Source organism: Sceloporus occidentalis, unplaced genomic scaffold (assembly GCF_023333645.1).
Source record: "Sceloporus occidentalis isolate IW3139 unplaced genomic scaffold, rSceOcc1.0.p SCAF_64, whole genome shotgun sequence".
Classification (NCBI taxonomy): Eukaryota; Metazoa; Chordata; class Lepidosauria; order Squamata; family Phrynosomatidae; genus Sceloporus; species Sceloporus occidentalis.
This window is the reverse complement of record NW_028317044.1, coordinates 144,979-163,570: the sequence shown is the minus strand read 5'-3', so window position 1 is coordinate 163,570 and position 18,592 is coordinate 144,979. Positions and strand designations below refer to the sequence as shown.

The 18,592-nt window shown below is 60.6% G+C and overlaps 3 protein-coding genes across 7 annotated transcripts; 2 read left to right on the top strand and 1 right to left on the bottom strand.

Moving 5' to 3' along the window:
* Nucleotides 1-214: 214 nt before the first annotated feature.
* LOC149287008 (tektin-1-like) lies at nt 215-4,165 on the top strand. Of its 2 annotated transcripts, XM_089493382.1 has the most exons (7): nt 215-498; nt 585-750; nt 844-972; nt 2,105-2,248; nt 2,619-2,841; nt 3,367-3,563; nt 3,829-4,165. In XM_089493382.1, exons 1-7 carry the CDS (start codon nt 309-311, stop codon nt 3,986-3,988), a joined length of 1,209 nt encoding a protein of 402 aa, XP_089349508.1. In that variant the 5' UTR covers nt 215-308; the 3' UTR covers nt 3,989-4,165. The 2 variants fall into 2 exon arrangements, with proteins under 2 accessions (XP_089349508.1, XP_089349509.1); XM_089493383.1 differs by lacking the exon at nt 844-972 and having other exon boundaries at nt 216-498.
* An 82-nt stretch (nt 4,166-4,247) lies between these two features.
* Nucleotides 4,248-7,027, bottom strand: XAF1 (XIAP associated factor 1). Of its 2 annotated transcripts, XM_089493384.1 has the most exons (9): nt 6,836-7,027; nt 6,587-6,721; nt 6,336-6,471; nt 6,161-6,217; nt 5,805-6,006; nt 5,650-5,717; nt 4,966-5,286; nt 4,608-4,683; nt 4,248-4,431 (listed from the first exon to the last, which is right to left on the bottom strand). In XM_089493384.1, the coding sequence occupies exons 2-9, from the start codon at nt 6,676-6,678 to the stop codon at nt 4,385-4,387; spliced, it is 999 nt and encodes a 332-aa protein (XP_089349510.1). In that variant the 5' UTR covers nt 6,679-6,721; nt 6,836-7,027; the 3' UTR covers nt 4,248-4,384. The 2 variants fall into 2 exon arrangements, with proteins under 2 accessions (XP_089349510.1, XP_089349512.1); XM_089493386.1 differs by lacking the exon at nt 6,161-6,217.
* Nucleotides 7,028-7,166: 139 nt separating this feature from the next.
* On the top strand, nt 7,167-18,561 carry LOC149287006 (Na(+)/citrate cotransporter-like). 3 transcript variants are annotated; one of them, XM_089493335.1, is made up of 13 exons: nt 7,167-7,308; nt 9,249-9,377; nt 9,820-9,956; nt 10,147-10,367; nt 11,045-11,210; nt 11,374-11,496; nt 12,409-12,621; nt 12,924-13,045; nt 13,258-13,376; nt 16,509-16,670; nt 16,827-16,964; nt 17,166-17,296; nt 17,337-18,561. In XM_089493335.1, exons 1-12 carry the CDS (start codon nt 7,183-7,185, stop codon nt 17,292-17,294), a joined length of 1,785 nt encoding a protein of 594 aa, XP_089349461.1. In that variant the 5' UTR covers nt 7,167-7,182; the 3' UTR covers nt 17,295-17,296; nt 17,337-18,561. The 3 variants fall into 3 exon arrangements, with proteins under 3 accessions (XP_089349461.1, XP_089349460.1, XP_089349462.1); XM_089493334.1 differs by having other exon boundaries at nt 17,166-18,561; XM_089493336.1 differs by lacking the exon at nt 16,827-16,964 and having other exon boundaries at nt 17,166-18,561.
* The last annotated feature ends 31 nt before the right edge of the window (nt 18,562-18,592 follow it).

The window sequence follows — 18,592 nt, the reverse complement described above, 5'->3', positions numbered from 1 at the left end:
GGGGCTAATGAAGGCGTGGCTAAGAAAGAGGTGGGGCCAAGGAAGGGCGGGGCTAAGAAAGAGGTGGGACTAAGGAGGGGCGTGTCTAAGAAAGGGGTGGGGCTATGGAGAGGCGTGGCTAAGGGGAGCTCCCTCTCCTCCCTCCCTGGGGACCAATCGGGAGGGTGTTCTGGAGCCCCGCCCCCGGCGTCTCCATGGCGACGCGTCGGTTTCTCTGCCTGGGGCCCAGAAGGAAGAGGAGGAGCTGCCTCTTCCCTTCCCTTCCTCCGGGTCTCTGAGTCTCTGGCTGCCGGCCTCCCCGGGGAGCCATGGCGAAGGTGCTGGAGGCGCCGCCGCGCTTCCATCTGGGGGAGTGGCGCGTGGCCCACAAGGCGGAGCTGAGCGGCGCCGAGGCCCAGCGCTGCCTCTCCGAGCGGCTGGTGGACGAGAGCCGGCGCCTGGTCGAGGAGGTCGAGCGCAGCACCCGGAAGAGCCAGGGCGAAGTCGGCAAGAGGATCGGTAGGAAGGCAGGAAAGAAGGCAGGCCGGCAGGGGCCACGGGGGCGGGAGCCCCGAGCCCTCCGCTGACCCTCCTCCTCCCCTCAGAGCAGCGCCTGGAGGAGATCCGCTTCTGGCGGGAGGAGCTGCGCGGGAAGCTCGAGCAGATCTGCGGGGAGACGGAGGAGCTGCTGGCCTTCCAGAGGCGGCTGGAGAAGGCGCTGGAGGGCTGCAGGGAGCCCCTCCTCATCGCCCAGCAGTGCCTCCTCCACCGGTGAGACCCAGCAGCCCCACACCCCCCCAGGCCCCGTCGTCTCCCTCCCTTCCTCCCTTCCTTCCTTCTGACCGCCTCCCGGCCCTTTTGCAGGGAGCGCCGCGTGGGCATCGACCTGGTCCACGACGCGGTGGACCAGGAGCTGCGGAAGGAGGCCGAGGTGCTCCAGGGGGCCATGGCCCTCCTCCGCAGGACCACCGAGCAGGCCCTCGAGCAGATCAGGTCAGGAAGGGCGCTGGGGAGAAAGGAAGGGGCACTGGGAGGGAGTGGGAAGGGCACTGGGGAGAAAGGAAGGGGCACTGGGAGGGACTGGGAAGGGCACTGGGGAGAAAGGAAGGGGCACTGGGAGGGAGTGGGAAGGGCACTGGGGAGAAAGGAAGGGGCACTGGGAGGGACTGGGAAGGGCACTGGGGAGAAAGGAAGGGGCACTGGGAGGGACTGGGAAGGGCACTGGGGAGAAAGGAAGGGGCACTGGGAGGGACTGGGAAGGGCACTGGGGAGAAAGGAAGGGGCACTGGGAGGGACTGGGAAGGGCACTGGGGAGAAAGGAAGGGGCACTGGGAGGGACTGGGAAGGGCACTGGGGAGAAAGGAAGGGGCACTGGGAGGGACTGGGAAGGGCACTGGGGAGAAAGGAAGGGGCACTGGGAGGGACTGGGAAGGGCACTGGGGAGAAAGGAAGGGGCACTGGGAGGGACTGGGAAGGGCACTGGGGAGAAAGGAAGGGGCACTGGGAGGGACTGGGAAGGGCACTGGGGAGAAAGGAAGGGGCACTGGGAGGGACTGGGAAGGGCACTGGGGAGAAAGGAAGGGGCACTGGGAGGGACTGGGAAGGGCACTGGGGAGAAAGGAAGGGGCACTGGGAGGGACTGGGAAGGGCACTGGGGAGAAAGGAAGGGGCACTGGGAGGGACTGGGAAGGGCACTGGGGAGAAAGGAAGGGGCACTGGGAGGGACTGGGAAGGGCACTGGGGAGAAAGGAAGGGGCACTGGGAGGGACTGGGAAGGGCACTGGGGAGAAAGGAAGGGGCACTGGGAGGGACTGGGAAGGGCACTGGGGAGAAAGGAAGGGGCACTGGGAGGGACTGGGAAGGGCACTGGGGAGAAAGGAAGGGGCACTGGGAGGGACTGGGAAGGGCACTGGGGAGAAAGGAAGGGGCACTGGGAGGGACTGGGAAGGGCACTGGGGAGAAAGGAAGGGGCACTGGGAGGGACTGGGAAGGGCACTGGGGAGAGGAGGAGGCCATAGAGAGCCCCCTCCCCCCGGACTCTGCCTCCTGCCCCAACGGAGGGGGTGCCAGCCCTTGGCCAGGAGGACCCCTTGGCAGCCCTCCCTCCCTCCCTCCCTCTTTCCAGGCTGAACCGTGCGGCCAAGTTCAACCTGGAGAAGGACCTGACGGACAAGTTTGCCGCCTTGACCATCGACAACTACTGCGCCACCCTCAACAACAACACCCCCGACCTGCACTACGCCCAAAACGTGGTCAAGGTGGAGGAGAAGTGAGTCCCCGCTGGGCCCTTGGAGGAGGAAGAGCGGGGCTCTATGGGGAACCCCAGCGGCCCCATGCCAGGCTCTCCAGCGCCAGGCTCCCCTGGGCCTTGGCTGCCCCCTTGTCTCTCTGGGGGAGAGCCCCAAGGCCTGCCGGAAAGGCCCCTCACTCAGGGCAGCATTTGGGGGGGGCAGACTGCTTAGGGGGCAAGTGTGGGGCACAGTGTGGGCCCTGGCAAGGAAATGTGGAAAGCCACACCAGTTGCCTTCCCAGCAGCTTCTCTAGAAAGAGGCCCCATAGTGACTCTTGCCCCCTTTCCTCCTGGTCCTGGAGGCGTTTGGGGTGCAAACGCAGGCCTCCCCCCCTTTGTCCCCCATCAGGTCCGTCAGCCCTGAGGAGTGGGAGGGCTTCTCCAACGCCAACGCAGAAAAGGCCGACCAGCAGCGGAACAACTCCCTGGCGCTGCGGTCCCTCATCGACAGCATCCTGGCCCAGACGGCCAGCGACATCCGGAAGCAGAACGAGGCGGTCAACGTGGCCTTCCGCAACCGGGTGAAGGAGACCAAGGAGGCCAAGAGCAAGCTGGAGACCCAACTGGGCAAGGCAAGGGCCAAATGGCAGGGTTGGGGAGGGGGGGGCAAAAGAGATCCCCTTTGCTCCTTCCTTGGCCCTGGGGCCAATGTTTGCCACTGCCAGGCAAAACTGGCAGGTAGCACCTCCTTATGGGGGGCAGCTGGAAAAGAAGGCCTCCTCTATGCCACTGCTGCCAATCCACTGAGAGAGACGGTGGTAGGCCAAGGCCTTGCTCTGCTAGGCAAGTGTCTCTGGGGGAGGGGAAGGGGCTATGCCCAGCTGCCCCTGCCAGCCTCCATGTTGGGATGCCCTGGGGGCTCCCCCACTGGGCAGAGCATGGGACTGATGCCCTTGGGGTCCCTTCCCACTCAGCCATTCTCCATTTCTGGGACAGGGGTTGTCACACTTGGGGGAGAGCAGGCCCCCTTTCCTCAGGGTTGGGGGGTCTGCTGGGGAGAGATGGGGAAGGTTAGCCAGGGAGGGTGAGGGTGGCCCTTGCTGGTCTTTCTGGCTCTGGGATCCCCTCCTGACTTCTCTCCCTGCAATGCGCTGAAGGTGATGGACGAGATCAGCTCCCAGGAGAAGAACATGGAGACCCTGACGAAGGCCATCGCAGACAAGGAGGGGCCGGCCAAAGTGGCCCAGACACGTCTGGAGACCCGGACCCGCCGGCCCAACGTGGAGCTCTGTCGGGACAGGGCCCACTACCGCCTCATGCGCGAAGTTCAGGAGATCAGCTGCAACATCCAGAGGCAAGTGAATGGCTGCCCAGGCTCCCCCTCAACATCGAAATTGGGATGCAGGGGTCGGGGCATGGGGGCTGGCCTCAATTGGACCCTTTCTAAGTCTCTGGGGTTCCAGGGTGAGCCCCCAGCCCCCCATCTTAGCCCTACTGCTAAAAACACTGCATTGGGGCAGTGTCTCCCTGGAGCCCTCCCAATGCCCCTTTCTTGGGCTCAGGCTCCGGCTCTTCTGTGGGGTGGGCTCTGAGGTCCCCCTTCTTCCTCACCATTGTAGGCTGCAGGGGATGCTGGCCCAGGCCGAGAGGGTACTGAGGGGCCTGAGCCGGAAGCAGCTTTCCCTGGAGGAGGAGATCCAGGTGAAGAGCAACTCCATCTACATCGACGAAGTGCTCTGCATGCAGATGAGGGAGTCCATCGCCATCAATGACTATTAACTGTGGGGCTGAAGGAGGTGGGGGCTGATGGCAGGACCTCCCATCCCACACCTTATGAGGACCCCCAACACAGACATACATGCACTGGGTCAGAGAGGCCCCCTCCCCCCTCCCCGGAAGACCCTCTCCTTCTGTTGGATGGATTTTTTTCTAGAGGAGAATAAAAGTAGCGAAGCACTGGAGGCCTGTGTGGATGTCTCCTCACCGCCCCCAGCCCCAAAGAGGGTCCCCCTGAAAGCGAGTTCTAGGCGCTGAGTCTTGGGTGCAAGTGGTACTTCTTTTATTCTCCATAAGGCAGATATGAGAATCCCATGAAGAGAATCCCGAGGGCTTGGCTTAAATGGGTCGGTGGGGGTCACAGGAGAAGGAGTCCTTTGGGGCAGCTGCTGAGGAAAGTCACTGCCAGCTGTTCTCTCCAGGGGGGCTCTGCATCTGGGGCTCCTCTGCAAGACAAGGCAAACGAAAGGGGGCTTGTCTCGGCTGTGGAGGCTCTGTGGATGGCAGGGTGGGCTTTTTCTTCCCAAGGGAGAGCCCTCCTGCCATTGGGGAGGGGGCTCCTCCCAGGCCCCCGCAGAGCCCTTGTGGGGTGGGTGGGGCCCAGAGGGAGAGAGGGGGCTACCTCCTTTGTCCAGGAAGCGAGGGCTTCGCCGACGCCACTGCGCCTGCAGGGAGGGTGCCCGCCGCTGGCACTTTTTCTGAAAGGAGAACAGAGAAGGTGGGCATGGATGGTGTGGGGGTTATCCTGCAGTCACCATGTGGACCCCCCCCCCAACCATGTGGCTGCTGCGCCTGTTAATTCCCCACTTTACGTGGGCTTTAGAGACACCACCCTTCCCCAAAAGATTATTAAAAGCCTAACATAGGTAACTATAGAAAATGCCTGCTGCCTCCCTCCAGCAGAAAGAGGGGTGCCAATGGCTGCCAGTCTGGACCCAGGGTTCCCCCCTCCCACTTTCCATCCCAGGGGGGCCACTCACCTGGTGCTTCTGCAGAGTGGGGCTGGGGAGGAGGATGTGGCAATGGGGGCAGCTGGCCAGGCAGTCGTAAGCGCTGGCCTCCTCTTCCTCCTTGGTCTGTGGTGGTGGGGCCACGGTGGGGGTGAAGGCCAGCGGACTGAGGGCCTTCTTGCTCCTGGGGGGCTTGAGCGAAGGCTTTCCCAAAATAGGGGGGGAGTCCTTGTCTTTCCTCTTGGGCCGGGCGCCCTTCTCCATTGGGGGGCTGCACACAGAGGGAGCTGGAGTTGGGGGGCAGTGGGTGCTGAGAGCCCCCAGAAGCTGAGGGAGGGGGCAGCATTCGTCCTGCAGGGAGAAAGAAGAGGGGGTGGGGGAGGTCAGTCCATGGGAGGGGGGCACTGAATGGGGGGGTCCTGGGTGAGAGAGACACCCCTCCTGCCCTCGCCAGACCCCCATGATGCCAGGGTGCGGTGGAAAGGGGTCCCTGGGGAGGGGGGTCACAGGACACAAGCAGAGCCCCTGCCTTGCATGCAGGCCTTCAGTCCATAGAGGCTCGGCTGGGCTACCACCACTCCCAGAATCCCCAACTGTGGGAGCCTCTGCTGGCTGGGGCTCCTGGGAGTTGTAGTCTCAACAACATCCAGGGCCTGCCTTGAAGGACTCTGGTGTTGGTGCCATTGGCCTGACTCCAAGGGTGGAAGTGCTCACCATGTGCTGGAGGTGGCGCTCCTCAGGGACCCAGCTCTGGCACTGCTGGCAGAAGCTGGCCTTTGGCTCTGAAGGGAGAGAGGGGGGAGCAGTTGGCATCCCAGGCCAAGGGGGGGAGGTCGAGGGGGTCAGGGATGGAGGGTGGCCAGACTCACCTGGAAGGAGCCCCCTGGGGCCACTGCCGCCCTGGCAGCCCTGGTAGTGCGCCTCCAGGGCCCGGTACATGACATACTTGCCGCAGTCCCAGCATGGCGTGGTCCGGGCCCCACAGGCCTCCAGGTGGGGCCCCAGTCTGTGGAAGGGCAGCTCCAGCTCACAGAAGTCGCAGGCAGCCATCCGCTCCGGGCACTGCTCCGCCTGCAGGGAAGGGGCCCAAGGCAGGGCCGAATAGGGCTAGGGTCACCCCTTCCCTGATCGCTGGGAGTTTGTGGGAGGGAAGGGTAGTGCATTGGGGGCAAGAGAGGGGTCCCCTGGGCCCCCCTTGGAAAGAAAGGGGAAGGAGGGCCCTTACCCGGTGCTCCTCCAGCTGGTACTTCTGCATGGCCCGGTGGCAGAGCTGGCATCTGACCTGGGGAGGGCGAAGGGGGCAGGCATCAGGGGCCATGGCAAGAGGGGGCCTACTCCAAGGAGGAGCCCATTAGGGCTGCCCCGAAGGGAAGGGGGAGCCCGGTTCCGTCGGGGCTGACCTTCCGGTGCTCGGTGTCCAGGTGGGCCTCCATCTCCTTGCGGGCCACGGGCTCCTGGCACTCGGGGCACAGGGCCAGGAAGCGCAGGCAGTGGGCCTCGTGGAGGGCGCGGTTGGGGCCGGAGACCCAGCGCTGGCTGCGGGGCAGAGAGAGGGGGCCATCGGAAGGGGCCCAGGGCAGGAGAGGGTCGGTCGGGGGCCCTGGCCCGAAGCCCTTCTTGCCCCGGACGATGCCCCCCTGCCGGTCCCTACCAGTTCCCGCAGAGCCAGGGGGCCTCCTGCTGCTCCTCTTCGGCCATGAGCGCGGACCCTCGGCCGCCGCCGCCGCCGGCTTTCGCTTTCATTTCCCCGGATCCAGGCGCCTCTCTTCCTCGGCTGGGGCTCCGGCTGCCGGCGAAAGCGAAAGCCGCTGGGTTCCCCTCCGAGGCCCCTCGGGGCCCAGGGCCCAGCCTGCCCCCCTCCGCCTTCTCCTCCTCCTCTTCCCCGCCAGAAGGGACCCACCTGCCGCCAGGGATCCAGGCCGGGCGGGTCTTCGGAGTCTTTGGCCGCCCCGAGGGAAGAAGAGCCCGGGAGCAGGGCCCCTCCGCCGGGTCACAATGGCCCTTGTCCCTCCCTGGCCAATCCCAGGGCAAAGTCCCCGGGGAGCAAGGAGGGTCCCCCCGAGCTCATCCAGCCCGGCGGCCCCAAGATGCCCCGCAGGCGGCTCCCGGGGGAAGGCGGCGGCGGCAGCGGCAGGGGGGCGGGGGCGGGGGCGGCCCTCGGGGCCCAGAGGGCGGCTTAAAAGGCGGCTTCTCCCGGCCTGATCCCCGCTTCTGCTGCTTCTGCTGCTTCTGCTGCTTCTGCTGCCCATGGCTCCCTCCTCGGCCTCGGCGCTGCCTGCTCCGCTTCGGGCACTGCTCCGCTACCGAGGCTCCCTGGCTCTGGCCGGCGCCCCGCTGGCCCTGCTGCCGCTGCCGCTGCTGCTGCCCGGACAGGTAGGGCCCCCATCTCCCGGGGAGCAAGGAGCCCCGGCGCCTCCGGACCCCAGTTGTCCGCCTCCGTCCGGGGGAGCCCTGGGCTCTGGGGGAGAGGGCAAAGGAGGAGGAGGAGGAGGGGCATGATGGCGCCCCAATGCCCCCCCGGACCCCGGCCCTGCCAGGCTCCCCAGGGGCTGCTGCTGGAGAGAGGCCTTTTCTGGGCTCTGCGCAAGGACAGAGGGCTCTCTTTCCAAGGGGGCCTGGCTGGATTCAGCCCAAGGGACAGAAAGAGGGAGCAGGAGCAGGAGGGGGAGCCCGGGGGAAGGAAGAGGCCCCTTCTCTGTCTTCCCTGAATCAGGAACCTTGGGTACCAGCCCTGAATCTTCCATCATCCTCATCATCATCCTCATCAGCATTCGTTGGCACTGAGGCTGAGCCGACCTGAGAGCGGCCCAAGGAGGAGGGCAGAGTCCAGGGGCTCAGGGCCCAAGGGTCTGGGGAGGAGTGTGGGGGCAGCCCAGTGCTGAAAGGGCCCTTCCTCCCTTGCCCAAAGGGCTGCCATTCACAGCTGACTCCCCAGAACCAGTGCCTTCCCCCCTTCCTTCCTTCCTTCCTTCCTTCCTTCCTTCCTCCCTCCCTCCCTCCCTCCCTCTCTCAGTTGGGGTTAATGGCTAAGCCTCCTGGTCCCTTCCAATCAATCATTTGCTTTGCTTGGGCTCAGGCTGTTGAGCTCCACTGAGCTCCTCCTCAGGCGGCCAAGGAACCGGGGGCGGCTCTGCCAGAGACTGACCCCAAAGCCACAGAGGCTCAGGGGCCTCAAGCCAGGCAGCAAGGGCTCAAAGGAGAGCTTAGCCTTAGGAGGAGCCTCCTCTGCAAAGCCTCCTTGGGCCACAATGACCAAAGCACACCACAAAAGGCTGGCATTGAGAAGCCAAGGACCCACACCTCCACCCAGAGCCCCCTGTCCATTGAGCGGGGCTTTGGGGCTGCAGGGAGCTATCGTCCGGCCAGGAGACCCCCTCAGCCCCCTCCCCAAAAGGGCCAGGGCAAGAAGCATTTTCGGAGGGGGTCCTCCTAGTCTTGTCCTGTGGCCAGCTTCTCCCGCGGTTGCCATAACAGCCTCGGTTGCCACCACAACCATTGCATCGCAGACCCACAAAGCCCCCCTGATGTTGGTCTGCAAAGCCACCTGTCTGTCCTGGTGCTGCTGCCAGCGGTGGGGAGACTGACCACTGAGAGGCCTGACCAATGTGGGCCTGTGGGGCATTTACCCCCCAGTGACCCCAAGTGCCACAGGGCGGGTGGGTTTGCTGGTCTCGCCACGTTAATTGCCCTGACCACAGAAAACTGACACGACCGGCTCAGGCTTCGGGGCTTCTTGATCCGGCATGTTGGGGCAGCTCTAATCCAGGGAGGCTGAGCTGAGGACTGTGGTTTGGCAGAGATCTGCCCGGACGCACCCTCCGGCTTCTCACGGACATGAATTGTGCCCTGTGTGTGTGTGTTGCTGTGTGTGTGTGTCTTTGCCGTCCTTGTACGCCAGTCACACCCCTCTCTTCATCTGTGGATCTCCAACCAAAACCACAATCCTGACCCAAATGCCTGTTTGCAAATGCTGGTTGATAAGAGTGGAGTTGAGGTTTGAGCATCAGACTATGACCCTGGAGATCAGGGTTCGGTTCCCCACTCAGCCATGAAGCCACACACTCTCAGCCCCCCAAAACCCCATAATAAATTGGAATCGAAGGCAAACAACCCAACAATCCCTAATCTCTGTCTCTTTCATTGAATCAACCAGTTCCAGCGTTCCCTGGGAGTCACTGGACCTTTGGGGCTGGGGTTATCTGGGATGCCCCTTTGGGGCAGGCAATGGGGAAGGCTTCCTCCCAGTTTCTCCTGGGAAGCCGAGAAGATGCCTCAGTCCTGGGTCTCTCAGTGACTCCTTCCTTCCCTGGCAGGAGGCCCGCTGTGGCTACGTGATTCTCCTGATGGCTATCTATTGGTGCACGGAGGTCATCCCTTTGGCTGCCACAGCCCTCCTGCCGGTGGTCCTCTTCCCAATGTTGGGCATCCTGGAGTCCAAGAAGGTAAGACTCAAAGGCAGCGGGGCAGACGTTGGCCTCACCAGGGACCTATTGAGGATAACTGGGCCAAACCAGACATTGAGCCCAGGGGCCTGGAGGAAACAGAGGGCAGATGGACACAGCAGGGCAGGAGAGATGAGAGCAGGGCTGGAGGGCAAAGTGTCATCCTAACTGGGCCTGGACTCCACACCCAAGAGGCTCTTCCTTCCTTCTGGCACTGGAGGTGGGGAGGTAGGACCAGGGCTTTGCTACGGAGGGAAGCACCCTCTGAACATGTGCAGAGGCCCATGGCTATTCTGGGGGGGAAGCAGCAAGAGGCAGGGCTCCTCTGCCCAGGAGTGGATGGGGAAAGGGCTGCGAAGGTGAAGATCTCAAGGGGTGCAAAGAGAGGAGGAAACAGAAGGGCCTTCCCCTTCGACCATCCCGTCCCATCCCATCCCTGCAGGTGTGCATGCAGTACCTGAAGGACACCAACATGCTCTTTGTGGGGGGGCTGATCGTAGCCGTGGCGGTGGAGCGCTGGAACCTGCACAAGCGGATCGCCCTGCGGGTGCTGCTCACCATGGGGGTCAAGCCTGCCCTGTAAGCCACGTCTTCGGCCCCCATGCCCCACTGCCCCACTTTGGTGGAGGTCCAAGTGAGGACCCTGAACCCCCTCCCCATGCCTCACCTCCTGGAGGAGGGCTCATGGGTTCCCAGAGCGATCACTTGGAGTGTGGCCTCATTCCCTTCCCTCTTTGCCAAGCCCTCTCTGCCTGTCTCCTCCTTGCAGGCTGATGCTGGGCTTCATGGGGGTCACGGCCTTCCTCTCCATGTGGATCAGCAACACAGCCACCACCGCCATGATGGTCCCCATCGTCCAAGCGGTCCTAGACCAGATGAATAGTTCAGAGCCAGAGCCGGTGGGACAGGAGATGCCCACTGGGCACCTCAACCCCAGCAGCGGGATAGAGCTGGGCGGGAAGGTGGCCGTGGGTCTCTCCTCAGGACAGGGTAAGTGCCCACCTCATGCGGGCCTGGTATAAAGAGGGCAGGGACCTTTCAACCCCATCAGGAGGATGCCAGAGGAAGGGGGCCAGGAGGGCAGCACATTGCTCCGGAGGGATGGAAGCTCAATGTAGTATGCATTATCTTAAAGGCTGGATAAACTCTGGCGGACTTTGATTTATTCAATCTGCATAGATTTAATGCCCTGGGTCACAAGGGCAGCTTCCCACAAGATTATAAAACAGGTGCAAATCAAAACATTGCAAGCGGGAATGATAAGAGACAACAAAACAAATGTGTTATGTCAAAACAGAGCCAAGTGGAGAAGCCCACTTTCAAAAGCACCCATCTGCCACAGCGCAGCCCCGTCTCTGTGTAGAGCCAAGGAGAGGAGGGTTGCCCTTGCGTGGCAGAGGCCTGTCCTCTTGGACTTGGCAAAGCTGAGGGCCTTGTCATGTCTTGATCTGGCCCTGGGTACAAACTCCAGGGAGGTGGGCCCTAGGCTGGCAAAGGCAAACAGAGCACCACCAAAGGGTCAGGTCTGTCTCCTTGCCTTGAATGGTGGGGGGCAGAGGGGCTCACAGCGTCCAACTTCCCCCTTCTCTCTGTGGAGAGATTTTGGCCCACTCCCTGCTGTGTGCCACCAGAGTCCAAGAGGGGCTTCTTCCTCTCCTCTCTTTCAGGCAATAGCTTCCTCCCAGAGGACGCCACAGACCCCAAGAAAGAAGCGGTCAAGAGGAGGATCAACAAGGGGATGACCCTCTGCATCTGCTACGCTGCCAGCATTGGAGGGACGGCCACACTGACCGGGACGGGGCCCAACCTGGTCCTGAAGGGCCAGATGAACCAGTGAGTCCCACAGGGAGGCCATGCCCCTTCTCCCTCCGCTCCTGCCCTTCTTGCAGCAAGGGCTCTCTGCTCATGGATGGAAGTTGAGGGAGGCACCCTGGGGAGGCCGCCTGACATCGGACTGGCAGAGTGACACATGCCTCCCTCTCCCTCCACACAACAGGTTGTTCCCGGAGAACGGCGACGTCTTGAATTTTGCCTCCTGGTTTGGCTTTGCCTTCCCAAATATGCTCCTGATGCTGCTGCTGGCCTGGGTTTGGCTCCAGGTCTCCTTCATGGGATTCAAGTGAGCGGAGGGCAGTGTGTGGCGGTGTGTGTGGCAGATGAGAAACAGGGTGGCAGTGCCCATTGTGCTGAGCTGCCCTTTGGCATTGCCAATGCCACTGCTGCTGCAATTTGGTTGGCAACACAGGCCCAAAGAGAAGGGCGACAGGGCCCTGCTACCTCCACCGCTGATGGTGCCAATAAGTTTCTGGAGCACAACAGCCCCATAGACAAACACACATTGATCCCCTCTCCAGCATGAATGTGCCAGGAGAGGGAACGGCTGATTGGCTGAGCTGGCTGTGAGGTCATACTCTGCTCCTAGGAGTCCCAGGAGGTCCTTTGGGGCCATTTGGTCAGCACAGAACATCCAGGGCAGCGTGGAAGGGGGGTACCTTCTATGTCTCCTGTTGGGGGAGACCCAAAGGGAGCAGAGGTGCTCCAAGCAAAAGACAACACCCCCCCACCAAAAGCCTTCTCTCCGTCCTTCCAGCCTTGAGGCAGAATGCAGCCCAGCACCAGGGCATTTGATCCAACAAGGGAGACCTCAGCCACCTTGGGTGGCTGCCTCTCTGTCCCCCAACCCTCCAGCCTCTTGTTCTCCAGTTCTGGCCCCCCTTCTCTCTCTTCACCCCTCCCTTCCCTCTGGATGAACTGCCCAGCTTGACCTCATGGTTCCCCCTCTCCGCCCCACATGCATCTGGTGGGCATACAAACATCCAAGGGCACCCCCTGGTCTCTCTCTGGGGCCTGGCTGCCCACCAGGGCTGACCTCCCCCTTTACTCTCTTCTCCCAGGTTGCCCAACCTTCCTGTCTCCTGTGCCACCTGCCGGTCACTTGGCAGGTGGCCCACTTGGCACACAGAGCCTTGGCTGGCAGCAGTTCCTCCCTGAGACCCTGCTGCCTTCCTTCTCTCCCTTTTCCTCCCTTCAGCTTCCGGAAGACCTGGGGCTGCGGGAGCCAGCAGACGGAGTTGGAGAGGGCTGCCCTCCGGGTCCTGAAGGAGGAGCACCGCAAGCTGGGCCCCATCTCCTTCGCTGAGTGCAACGTCCTGGTGGTCTTCACCCTCCTCATCCTCCTCTGGTTCACGCGAGACCCTGGCTTCATCCCTGGATGGGCCACCGTTCTCTTCAATAAGGAGAAGGAGTGAGTCCCCTCTGCTCAGTGCCCACTGCGGCCTTTGCCCGACTCCCCTGGATGGCTGAATGGCTGGCACTGGACTTGGGGATCTCCATCCCAGATTGCCATGCCAGATCCCAGATCGCCATGCTCTACCCACTGGGCTGTGTGTTCTATTGCCACATGGGAAATGAAATCTCAGGGCCCTCAATCACCCCTCCTTTGCCTCCTGCCCCCGTGGGTCACTTGCCTGGTGCCTTCAGAGCAGACAGAGGGGCTCACCGGCCAAATTGCCAGCCTCGGTGGTCACCCTCTCCCATGCGTTACAGGTACGTGACAGATGCCACTGTGGCCATTTTCGTGGCCTTGCTGCTCTTCATCCTTCCTGCCACCCGGCCCAAGTGTGGCATCTGTGCCCCCAGCAGCTGCGACCTGGAAGAGGGGGAGGAAGGTAAGTGGCTGGGGTTCAGGGCAGTGGGGGGATCAGGGGGCTTTCCTTCAGCTCCACTGGGCAGAATAGGACCAAGGGTGGGAGTGTTTCAGGAAGGCGGTGAAACACGTGCCCCTCACCCTGGCATCGGGTCTCCTGCTCCTTGACAGTGCTTGGCATGGGAGGGAGGCTGTGCCCCCAGCCCCTGCTCATCCCATCTCTCCCCTCTGCAGCCATGAAGGAGCCCCTGCCCCCAGCCCCCCTCCTGGACTGGAAGGTGGTCCATCGGAAGTTGCCCTGGAGCATCGTGCTGCTGCTGGGAGGAGGCTTTGCCTTGGCCAACGGAAGCGAGGTGAGTTCACAGGGATATGGGGCTCCAGAGGGGCTGGACATGCAAAGACCAGAGGCTGACTATTGGCCACGAGGATAATAATAATAATAAATAAAAATTTTATTTATATGCCGCCCTTCCTTCGATCAGGGCGGCTTACAACATAAAATACAACATATTAAAATACATACAAAAATAAAATACAAATTACAAAGAAAGCCAACAATAAAAGCCCCATAGCCCAACCTCTTGGCCACGAAAGAGGAGGGAGGCCCACAGGATAACTATTCGGGGAATGCCTGTTGGAATAGGAAGGTTTTAAGATCCTTCCTAAATTGGGCCAGGGTGGTAGACGAGCGGAGCTCCGTGGGCAGCGCGTTCCAAAGGGCTGGGGCAGCTGTGGAAAACGTCCTCCGAGAGGTGGAGGCTAATCTAGCCCCAGGCACCTTCAGTAGCTGCTGCCCAGACGTTCTGAGGGTGCGGGGCGGAATGTATGGGGAGAGGCGGTCCTTTAGGTAACCTGGGCCCAAGCCATTTAGGGCTTTATAGGTAATTACCAACACCTTATATTGAGCTCGGAAACGAATGGGCAACCAATGAAGATCTCTTAAAACTGGTGTTATATGGCTGGTCCTGGGAGCACCAGTGACCAGCCGGGCTGCCATATTCTGTACCATTTGCAGTTTCCAAGTTTGGTATAAGGGTTGCCCCATGTAGAGTGCGTTGCAGAAATCCAGTCTCGAAGTTACCAGAGCATGTACAACAGTTTCTAGGTCCCTCTGGGCCAGGTATGGGCGCAGCTGGCGAATCAGCCGAAGCTGATAACAGGTGCTCTTGACCGTCGCATTCACCTGAGCTGTCAGGTGAAGCGACGAGTCAAGAAGCACCCCCAGACTGCGCACGGAGTCCTTCACAGGGAGCGTGACCCCGTTCAGGACAGGTGGAACCACCGCCATTCCTGGACCAGGAGAACCTATCACTAGTACCTCCGTTTTCTCTGGATTCAGCTTGAGTCGGTTTTCCCTCATCCAGCCCATTACTGACTCTAGACAGGCCACGAGAGGAGAGACGCCATCCTCAGTCACTGCATCAGTCGGAGACATAGAGAAGACTATTTGGGTGTCATCAGCGTACTGATAACCCCGCGCCCCATGTCTCCGGATGATCTCTCCCAGCGGGTTCATGTAAATGTTAAATAGCATGGGAGACAGAATGGCCCCTTGAGGGACCCCAGTTTTAAGGGGCCTCTCGTCAGAGCACACGTCTCCCAGCTGCACCATCTGGGACCTCCCGGAGAGGTAGGAGCGGAACCACTGGAGCGCAGTGCCCCCGATTCCCACCTCTGCCAGGCGCCCCAGAAGGATACCATGGTCTATGGTATCGAAAGCCGCTGAGATGTCCAAGAGCACCAACAGGGACACGCTTCCCCTGTCGATGCCCAGACGGAGATCATCGACCAAGGCAACCATGGCCGTCTCAACCCCGTAACCTGCCCGGAAGCCAGTTTGAAATGGGTCCAGATAATCCATTTCATCCAAGATCGCCTGAAGCTGGATAGCAACCGCCCTCTCAATCACCTTTCCAAAAAATGGTAGCAGCGAAACAGGCCGATAATTATTATGTACCAGGGGGTCGAGGCAGGGCTTTTTTAGGATCGGTTTTACAATGGCCAATTTAAGATCCGATGGAAATAGCCCATCCCTCAAAGATGAATTAATTATCTGGCGTAACAATAATGTTACCACCGGTCCCCCCTGGGCCGCTAACCACAAGGGACAGGGATCAAGAGAACAGGTCGTTTTCCGAACACTTCCGAGGATCTTGTCCACATCCTCGGTACTCACCAACTCAAACTGATCCAGTTTAACATAGTCCACGGAGGCTCTGGACACTTCTACCCTAGGTTCTGCTATAATGTCGGCGTTCAGACTTTCGCTTATACGAGAAGTTTTATCCGCAAAAAAGTCGTTAAACAAGTCGCAGCAGGCCTTAGAAGGTTCAAGGATCTGGTTCAGGGTGGGAGGGAGCTGAGTTAGCTCCCTAACCACCCTGAACAACTCTGCCGGACGCGACTCAGCGGACGCAATACGAGCACTATAGAACGAATTCTTTGTTGCTCGTATTGCCTCTCCATAGTCCTTTAATAGTTGGTCTAGGAGAGTCTTGTCGTGTAAGCGAAGGTGTTTGCGCCAACGGTACTCTAGCCGTCGCAGTACTCGCTTCCTTGCCCGGAGATCTTCCGTGTACCAGGGCTTATGCTTGGAAGCGGGCCTGAGAGGGCGCTTGGGTGCGATCCTGTGTATAGCCCTAGAAAGGCCGGTATTCCAAATACCGGTGAGGGCATCAACAGAGTCGCCGTCACTTCCAACCGTGAGCCCCTCTAGGGCTTCTTGGAACCTATCAGGTTCCATCAGCCTTCGAGGGTGGACCATCCTAACAGGTCCGCCACCCCCGGGGGGGATCTGGGTAGAGGCCTTGAGTTTCACCTCTACCAGGAAATGATCCGTCCATGACAGGGGGGAAACATTAACTATTTCCGCCCACGGATTCTCCGCCTCCGAACAGAAGACCAAATCGAGAGTATTACCCGCAAAATGCGTAGGACCCTGTATCAGCTGGGACAGGCCCATGGCCGCCATGGTCTCCATGAATTCCCGAGCCGCACCGGGTGGAACATAGCTGGCCGTGAGGGAGATGTTGAAGTCGCCCAGGACAAGAAGCCTGGGCGTCTCCAACATCAGCTCAACGACCAGCTGTGTCAGCTCGTTAAGGGAGTCCGCTAATGCACGGGGTGGCCGATACACTAACAGAATCCCTAGACTGTCCTTAGCCTTTAGGGTCAGGTAATGGGGAGGCTCTCTCTCTCTCTCTCTGACCCTCTGACTATTTATCTGTCTGTCCATCGGACTCAGCAAGTGGCCTTGTGGGCTCCCTGTGTGATACGTTTGCCATGGGGAAGGAAACGGCCTGACAGACTGTATGGCTGACACCCCAGCCTCCTGGTACGGTGGCTCTTCACAAGGCCTGAATCAGGTCCAGTGCCATCCTGGAGCATGGAAACCACCCTTGGCTCTGGCGTGTGTGTGTGTGTTTGTAGGTACACGCTGCTACTGCTGCTGTTTAAACTGTCCTCTTTCTCTCTCATTCTGCCAGGTGTCTGGGCTGTCCAAATGGTTGGGGGACCAGATGACCCCCCTGCACAGTGTGCCCCCCTGGGCCATTGCCATCATCCTCTCCCTAGTCATCGCCATCTTCACCGAGTGCACCAGCAATGTGGCCACTGCCACCCTCTTCCTGCCCGTCTTTGCATCCCTGGTGAGGCCTTGCCTGGTGGGCATCCGCCTGCCCTGGGTGCCTATGGGTGGGGGGCATTGCCTGCCGTGGGGGGCTGGCAATGGGGGTGGTCCCAGTGGGGCTGTTTCAAGGCCTGGTGTCCCCCTCTCTCCCCTCCCCTCCCCTCCCCACACACAGTCCCAGTCCATTGGGGTGAATCCCCTGTACATCATGATCCCCTGCACCCTGAGCGCCTCCTTCGCCTTCATGCTCCCTGTGGCCACCCCGCCCAACGCCATTGTCTTCTCCTACGGCCACCTCCGCATCTCGGACATGGTAAGAGCTTGGATTGGGGTTACAAAGTGCCCCCTCTCCCAGGAAAGGCTCCAAGTGGCACGGAGGCCGGTCTCTGGTCAGACACCCCCCTTCCAGAAGTTCACACTCTGGGTCATGCCAGCTTTGGCAGATGGGTCTTTTCCCTACCCCACCCAAGCAATGGCTGGCCAGGTGGGTCCTTTCATGCTTCTTCCTCCTCAGGCTAAAACTGGAATCGTGATGAACATCATTGGCGTCTTGTGCATCACGCTGGCCATCAACAGCTGGGGCAGAGCCATGTTCCACTTGGACTCCTTCCCCGCCTGGGCAAACACCACTCTTGGGGAATGAAGGCTGGACCACAGGAAGTACTCTGGCCCCAAAAAGGAGGAGGAGGAGGAGGAGAGTGATGCAAGCGTACCCAGGGAGGGGGTCCTGGCCCCCCACCCACACACCAGGCCAGACCTCTTCTGAGACGCCAGGCAAGCAGCGGCATTTCTATCAGCCAGAGGGGCCAAAGCCATTAACTGACCCCTGAGAGGACGAGGAGCCCAGTGCCAGCCCAGCTCAGCCTCACCCCCGGTCCTTCTGGGAAGAGAATACGGGCGACTTCCAAAAGAAAAGCAAGACAAGTGAACCAAAGCGGAGACGCTGCTGAGGATCCACAAGGGAGGCAAAGGCAGTGGCGCTCAAAGGAGGGTTCCCGCTCACTATGGGGCAACCGGAATAGGGGTTCATGTGGCCGATGGTGGCTCTGGCCCTGGTCCACAGCCTCCCCTCTTGCCACTGCCCTTCTTCCCTAGGGTCCACCTGCGCCCCACTTCATACAACCAGTTCCCACTGTGCCTACCACTCTGGCAGCAAAGTTTGTCATGAGTGGGTTCAAAGAATGGACTCCTGGGGTTGCAAACCTGCCTTTTGTGGGTTGCCTTGAGGGGCCTCATTTCCTGGGACCCCTTGTTCGCTGTGGCCATGCTCTGCCTGGCTGCCCCAGGAACCCACTGAGCTCTGCAGCTTGAGGGCAGCGCCAGGGGAAAGCCCAGCGTCCCAGAGGCCCTCCAGCCCCTTAGCAGCCCCATTGCCAGAAGCCAGGAAGATGGGGTTGCTGGGTGAGGTCCAAAAGGGGGGCAAAGATGGGGTGGAGTGGAGGGCACAGCTCCAGAGAGCCAGGGCCCCGAGGGAGCAAGTCACCTTCTCCTCTGAACCTTTGTATTGAATTTCCTTTAATCAAATGCCATTTGCATTTTGTAAAACTGACAGGGACACTATTTGGAAAGCAGTCCCCCAGATGACTGGAGCTGGTTGGCCGCCCTGCTTCCCTTGTCCTCCGTAAAGGCAAGTGGCAGGGGTCCCCCACTTTTCTTGGAAAGCTGCACTAGGAGTGTTTGTGTGTATGCAGTTTGCCACTCTCTTTGGACCAACTGCTGGAGGGACAGACAGGGCTGTGCAAAGGGCTTGCAAACATCCTCCATTTGTATCTCCCTCACCCCCAGGATCTCAAAGCCTTTGCTGTTGCAAAGTGTGAGCCTGCAGGGCAGGGCTGGGTATTTTTTAACTTAATTTTTGGGCAGAGCTGAGTGTATTTGATGTACTTTATAAAGAATAAATATTATTTGTATCCTTACCACTGAGGTCACTGCCGTCGGGCA